This window comes from Labeo rohita, chromosome 22 (assembly GCF_022985175.1).
Source record: "Labeo rohita strain BAU-BD-2019 chromosome 22, IGBB_LRoh.1.0, whole genome shotgun sequence".
In the NCBI taxonomy this organism is placed as follows: Eukaryota; Metazoa; Chordata; class Actinopteri; order Cypriniformes; family Cyprinidae; genus Labeo; species Labeo rohita.
The window spans coordinates 43,838,885-43,846,705 of NC_066890.1; the positions used below are offsets into that span (position 1 = coordinate 43,838,885).

The 7,821-nt window shown below is 35.1% G+C and overlaps 1 protein-coding gene across 1 annotated transcript; it reads right to left on the minus strand.

Annotated features, from left to right (window-relative positions):
* Nucleotides 1-1,360: 1,360 nt before the first annotated feature.
* On the minus strand, nt 1,361-7,593 carry LOC127153411 (SLAM family member 5). Its single transcript, XM_051094466.1, has 4 exons — nt 7,503-7,593; nt 6,798-7,127; nt 1,778-2,084; nt 1,361-1,502 (listed from the first exon to the last, which is right to left on the minus strand). Exons 1-4 carry the CDS (start codon nt 7,543-7,545, stop codon nt 1,361-1,363), a joined length of 822 nt encoding a protein of 273 aa, XP_050950423.1. The 5' UTR covers nt 7,546-7,593.
* Between the last annotated feature and the right edge of the window lie 228 nt (nt 7,594-7,821).

The window sequence follows — 7,821 nt, forward strand, 5'->3', positions numbered from 1 at the left end:
TGAGCATAAAATGAAGCTTCTGCCACTGGCGTCCCAGTTGCCTGACCTGAACCCTATAGAAAATGCGTGAGGTGAACTGAAGAGAAGAAACACCAGCATGGAGCTGGGAAACTGAAGGATCTGAAGAGTTTCTGTATGAAGGAATGGTCTCTGATCTTATGTCAGGTGTTCTCCAAACTCTTCAGGCATTAAAGAAGAAAACACAGAACTGTTATCTTGAATAAAGGACATTGCAATAATTGGGTGCCAATAATTGTGGTCAACATGAACTACAGAAAAACATTTATTTCATAAAGAGATTTTTCCCCTGCTTTCCATGGTTTTACTTAAATGATAGGTTAGAATATTGTGAATTTTTTGAGTGAAAGATTAAAAGGATAAATAATGCAGATTTATTCTTACAGCCACCTTTGCTCATATTTACCAAGGGTGCCAATATTAGTGGAGGGCACTGTATATATTCACATTTAGTATCACTTTTATTAGTGGTCAAACATGAAACTTTTACATGAATTTTTTTTACAATTATATATGCTTTGTCAAGGATTTATCATAGCATTTGATTAAAAAAAAGTGCAAAATGCAACAACTAACAGGATTCAAAGTACAGTTTTTATAGTAAGACAATATCTGATTGCAAAATTCAGATAATGAATATTAACATTTTTGGCTGTAAAATGATACCTAGATTTTTATGATTACTTAAATATATGATGAGTTCAGATGCAAATTCAGCTAAAAGCCATCTCGGTCAAAAATGAGATAATGATACTGAGTGAATGCTCCTGACACATAGCATACGTCCATTAAAAATATTTTTACTTCAAACTCGCTAAATTCCAGCCTCAGTCCAATCAGAAGTACCAGTACTTGCATAGAAACCTATACAAAGTAGCCAGAAAGAAATGCTCATTTCAAAGTAATATGTCAGATGGATTTAGTTGGTTTTGCATCTGAACTCTTCATATATTTATACCTGAATATATGAAAATGCATAAATAAATGCACAGACATGGTATAGTCAGCATGTTTGTGAAGCAGACTCTGAGTGCTATGGAACAGAAGACAGTGTAAAAAGTGAATAGCCTTTGTGAAAGGTTTCTGTTTCACAGACATAATTCAGAAAACAGCAATAAATAGTAACACAGGTCTCCTTGTGGATTTCTAGTTGATTTCCAGTTGATTTGTACCACATGTCCACCGATGTGTATGTGCTGTATGTAGCACAAATTCATTGACAGGCAAAATACATTCATCACATGCAAAATAAAAAAAGTGTCTTGGATTTTATACTCATTCTGAAAAAGAGAAAAAATAAACAAAACAAACAAACAAACAAACAAACAAAAAAAACAGTCATTTAAGGGAATGATGGAGATGTTTGTGCTCTAACATCATCACTGACAGATCTGAAGTGATCAACTAGTACAGCAACAGTAGCCATGCCCACCACAACAGAGATGACCAATCGGATCACAGCTTCAGCAGAACCACAACAATAAGTAGGGTCTGAGGAAAGAAAAAAATGAGACAGCTTTCCATTTTAACAAGCTTTTTTTCCCCTCAGGCTTTGGTAACTGCAGATTATTTTAGTAAATTAACAAAAACCTCACTGCTGATGTACCTGCACATATGTGGCTGTAGACTTTAACAGTTAATCACTGTTAATTAAAATTTAGGAATACCATATACTGTATATTAGCATCAAAGTTAATGGATTAGATGCCACAAAACACAACAACTCTGATTCAGTCATGACAGTTAAAGAACAGCAGATAATTTAATACCTGTGCATGGCTGACAGAGTTCACTGATGTCCAGATGTTTGGTCTGGTTTCTGATGGGATTGTTGATCACACAGCTGTAGGTGTTTTTATCCTGATATTCCACCTCCAGAGGTAGAGAGAGACTGATGCTGAGATCAGACACACTGATGCTGGACAATAAACTGTTTCCTTTGTACCAGGAGAGACTGACATCTCTCATATTCACCACTGAACACAGCACTGAACATTTAGACACTGATAATCCTGAGGATGAACATTGTGAAAAGTCTCTTGTAATGTTGGGAACAGGCAGATGAGCTGGAAAACATTACAGAATAAACTGAAATTTCACAAAAAATGTATTTATCCAAAAATACAGATGTAAACATGTTGAGTTAGTGTTCTCAAAGTTGCTGTTCTTCAGATAAGACTTCTTACATGTCTTTAACGTTTTTGTAGCACAATCAGAGAACTGATCCATCCTTCAAGATGTTGAACTGTGATGGCATACTAGGTTCCTGGCTGAAGGATGGCAATTTAAGGGATTTGACTGAATTGAAGAATTCTGACTCTGAAATTTGGGACTAAATCCAGTAGAACTGTTCACGATGCTTCAAGAAACCAACCTGCAAAGCTAAAGTACTGTTGGAAGTTTTAGGCACTTGTGTAAAAATGCTGTAAAATGTGGATGGTGTAAAAATAATGTCATAAATAGATTTTATTTAGCAGTTAACTTCTGTTTACTAAATTAAATCAACATTTGGTGTGACCATTCTTTGCGTTTAAAGCAGCTTTTGCCCTAGGTGCACTTGTGCATAGTTTTTCAGTAAGCTTTGCAGGTAGGTTTATTGAAGAATCTTGGAGATGTTGCCACAGTTCTTCTGGAATTAGTCTGTCTCAGTTTATTCTGTTTCTTCATGTCATTCCAGAGACAGACTGGATGATGATGAGATCAGACCCCATGTCCAAAAACCTCACTGGATTTTTACACATAATTGCAAAATGAATGTTTGGAAATGTTGTAAACTGATATGTCCTACTGACACACTCCAGCAAAAGATAGAAATAACTGACTTAAAACTTTTTTTTTTTTTTGGTAAAAAAAAATACTAGAGGCCTAAGACTTTTGCAGAGAGTGGACTAAGTGGACTATAGTGGACTAACACTTCTAGTTGTTCCAGGGAGTATGTGCACTGTAATGTTGCGCAATTTTCAGTGACTATTCTCTCTCTTTATGCTACACTGTTCTGCCATTGTAGATGGTGGCAAGTGAGTGAGTCATTTATTTAAAAGATCCACCCTTATCTTGAGTCTCACCTATCCCATACATTCTGCATGTCAAGTTTCTCAGAAATGACGCAGTTCCACAGCTTAAGTTTGTTAGATTTTTGTTGTTGTTGTTTTTTTTTTTTAATTAATGTACATTTATAACATACTGTGTGCAATATTAGGCTGCCCTGGCAGAAAGAAAGAAAGAAAGAAAGAAAGAAAGAAAGAAAGCAGGAAGAGGGTGAGGGTGTTTCTAATATAATGGCTGAGGGAACGACAGCAAATTTGACACCATTCTCTCTTTTGACTGCCCTAATCAGATTTAGGAGCATGACTAAGGAGCCCCTTTAACCTAAACAAAAATGTAACTAGGTCATTACTCAATACATAGACATTACATTTGTTTTCATGTATTAATAAATTTAATTTACATTGGAGAACATCCCTCTTAAATTCACTTTCTTTAATCAAGGATTAAAGAATGGCCATTGAGAATGTTTTGAGAATTTGTAAAACTGTAAAGTCTTATCACATTCGAAATGACAAAAGTTGAGGTGCAGGTGCATCTGACAAACTGACAACAGCTTTAGCATCTAAATTAAAGCAGAGCATACAAGACCACAAGACTTATGCTAACAGCTTCGGTGGAAGGCAGTATCGAAAAGCCCAATTAAACACAACTGAACCAGGTAAACAAGGTTTTACTAGGCATAGAATCCAGTGTTGGGCAAGCTACTTGGAAAATGTAGCATGGCAAAAGTAGTTTACTATATCTAAGCTACTGAACCAACATCATAGCAAATCAATGCTCTCTCAATGATCAATAAAATTGTCAGTCAAACTGATAGACAGGTATAATAGTTCAGTTTAATTGTTTATTGAACAACTGTTCCAAATCAATTTGGCAACAAAAATAAGTATCATGTACAGGGCTGGATTTAGCTAATATTGTGACATAAGCAAAATAAATGTTTGCTGTCGGCCAGAAACCTCCTATTTGGTAGTTGGTATTGTGGCTTTATTGTATACATCTATATAAATGGTAATACTTCACAATTAGGTTCATTAGTTAACATTAGTTAACTAGTGTAGTTAACGTGTGCTAAGAATGAACAATACTTCTGCAGCATTTATTAATTTCAACATTTACTAACGTGGTATTAACATTAAAAGTTGTGTTTATTAAAATTAATTAATGCACTGTGAACTAACATGAACTACCAATGAATGACTGTATTTTCTCTTTTTTTTTTTTTTTTTTTTTTTTTTTGGTGTTTTTCCTTTTTTGTCATGATAGGACAGTTGAGATATGACAGGAAACAAGTGGGAGAGAGAGGGGAATGGGATCGTGAAAGGTGCACAAGCTGGGATTGGAACTCGGGACACCCAAAGCGCAACTGCACCATATGTTGCACACTTCCCACAAGGCCAACAGTGCTGAATGACTGCATTTTCATTAAATACTGTCATAATTTAATTGTTCATTGTATGCTCATGTTAGTTAATACATTAGCTAACATTAACTAATGAAATATTATTGTATAGTGTCACCATTTAAATGTTTAGGCCTGCAATTACAGCAAATGTTTTTCCCCCGTCATCACGGCCACATCAGGGGCAGTACGTGCATCACATTTATGTTTGAACAAACTTGCAGGTTATGCAGTCTTCTGTTGCTGTGTAGGTTTCTGTTGCTATGTTTTTCTGTTATTTGGACAAAATATCATATTATAAAAGATTCAGTGCTTCGCGAAAGCTATTTGGCTGTGACTCGACAATTAATGCTAGACTAAGACACTTTTCTCCACTCCTCAGGCACGGCGCCAGAATTTTTCTCTACCAGGGCTAAGGGGCTAGACCAATATGTGGGGGTGCTAAAAAAAATATATATTTTTAATAAAAGCGGCATATAGTACACACCGCATTGAACAGAAGTATAGCTTTAAATTGTATTTGGCGAAATAATAGGTATATTCATCGAAATAGACAGTGAGCACAAGTGCCTTCAGTGCAGTTTGACGAGTTCCGCGATCAAGCACATGCAATAGGCTAAAGCTTGCAATAAGCACCGGCAAAAGTAACTAGCAGGAATGTGTCGAGATGATGTAGTAAAGAGATATTATAATTATGTATTAATAAACAAGTGTTTTCTGAGTCAGTGTTGCAAAGATAAAGTTGTCGATCAATGACACGCCAACTTGGATGCGCCTTTAGAGAGAAATGCATCTTCGTTTTCGATTGACATTATTTCGTTTTAAAGTAGTAATTCAAAGCATTCTATAAATATATTTATTTTGTCTGTAAGGCAAGTAGGCTGTTTGCTGAGTTTCAGTTCATCATTGTGAAGTGCTCCTTTTCAAGACGGAGACGGCAGAAAGCTCATTCCCTTTGTTTTATAAAAGCGCAATGTTTTGTTAATATTGTGAGTGCACATAAATTAAAGTAGACCCTTTACAGTTACAAATAATGTATTACTCATACCTTTATGAGCACAAAAGACAGCATATTTTAATATGTTTCTAATGCAAGTGATGCCTTTCTAATGCGTTGGTGCCTCCATGTCCTGAACAGCGCGCTTTAGCTTCCACTCTCCGCACAAACTATTGGATATGTGTCTAACAGTGCACATTTATATAGACCTTTTTCCTGAGTAAATGATTAGTGCCGCCATTACGAATTTTTAACTTCTGATTGGATGCTCTTCTGTTCCAGTCTTCATAGGAAACCATTCAAATAGCACGCATTTGTTTTTAATGTAGCTAACTTCGACAGCTTCGTGTCATCTACACACTCATTATACTTTCACAAATGAGGCACTGACAAATGGCAGTCATTGCGACATTGCAAAGTGATGCTATAGAGCCATGTGCTTTATAAAAACATTTTAATAGGTTTAACATTGGATTATCATAAATATAAGGAATATAAGCTAATTTGATTAGAAGTACTGAAAACCGGAAGTGCAAAGCATCCTTCAAGTTAAAAGTCAGGTGTGACTTCCGTGTTCAGAAAAAAACGTCTATAGGTTAAACGTTTAAACATAACATTGTGATATTCTTGACATGTTTAAAATCATGTTTAAAATTGTGAGTGACATTGTAATTTTGTTTATTTTTTTCTTGTCTTCACCACCTGGCTACTGTTGTAAAATGTTGAGAGATTCAATGAAAAAATAAATAAAATAAAGTAAAAATAAAATAGACTGCAAGTGACGTCACTTCCGGATGTGCAGTTGTCTGAGGGTTTTTTTGTGAACTAGTCCTAGGCTTTTCACTCAATCTGAAAAACAACAACAACAACAACAACAAGAAAAAAACACTGCAATACAATTGTCTAAACTCTTTAGAGAGTTGAAAAGTTGAAATGTACCTTTTGGGAAGCTATAACGGTGTTGTTTAGAAAATTGGCCTGTTTAAATTTATCCAAAATCCTATAAAGCCTAAAGTAAAACTCAAAACTCCTCAAAACCTGGTGAGCAAATGCAACAGGTAATTTTTAACAAGCATGCAAAGTTTTAAAAAGATCGGATCACAGGTGGGACTATAAAAGTCATAAAAGTTACAAAAAAAAAAAAAAAAAAAATCTATGTGAAATTACCTGGATTTGCCAAAAATACTTTTTTTCCTATTATTTAGGTGGTGTCTTTTTCCATATTTGCTTAAAGACTGATTTATACTTCTGTATTTAAAGTTTTTATGTTTTAGAGAATAAAGCACTGAAACTGTATGAGACTTCACCACCAAAGAAGGCTAATGTACTCACCATAGACAGTAACTCTGAAACACTTGTCTGAAGTTCCCCCATTGCTGATGATCGTTAGTTTATAAAGTCCAGAGTGTATTATTTTGATGTTTTTGATGGTAAGAGAACCAGTTTGATTATTCATCTCCAGTCTGTCTTTGAATCTCTCATTAATGTCATATGTTGGGATGTTCTGCTTGTAGATTTCAGCAATACGAGAGTTTTCAGGTCCAAACCTCCATAGTATCTGATCATCTCTCTTTATTGCAGAAACACCAATATGTAGGGTGACAGAATCTTCCTCCATCACCGATATTGTATCATCTGCCTCTGAACTAGCCCCAAACACACCTAAAACATTATGCAGCATTATAACACTTTCATACTCAAATTGAAAACTTAGACAAACAGCTCTGGAGCACTGTAAGCTTTTCTCTTGTGTTTAAAAAGACCGACAACGAATCCCACAGGAAATATTTTCACACTTACACCATCCAATGATCTTATGTGTTTATACCACAGGTTTATCAAAGTTCAACAAAGAGAGGAGCTCACACACACATAACAGTATAAGATTTCTCACAGAAATAAATAAATAAATAAAATACTGCGCCAAACACTAGGTAGCATGCAAAGTGTTTGGATTATCTGTTAATCAACTTTAATAAAAAACAAAATGCATGCATAAGTAATAGTGTAATGACAGTTAATATAGTAAAGTCTTACCCTGTACAGGGATCAAAAACAACATGAAACTCCACATGTACATTTTTGTAAGACTTGTAAGAGTTCCGTGACTTCAGCAGAGCACATTCAGCCAGTGGGTGGAAAAGCTTGTTACTGCTACAAGGTGGTTTCTGAAATCAGACTCAGACCACAGTGGGTGTTACTTTAACAACCTCTGACACACTAAAGCTGACTCCTTCAAGCATGTTTCAAAAGCAACAGATTCTGCTTCTGTCTGTTTTCATTAACATTTCTGTCATTTTCCAATAAGTAACAGTAGGTTATGTTAATTTCGTAAAAAAAAAAAAAAAAAAAAAAA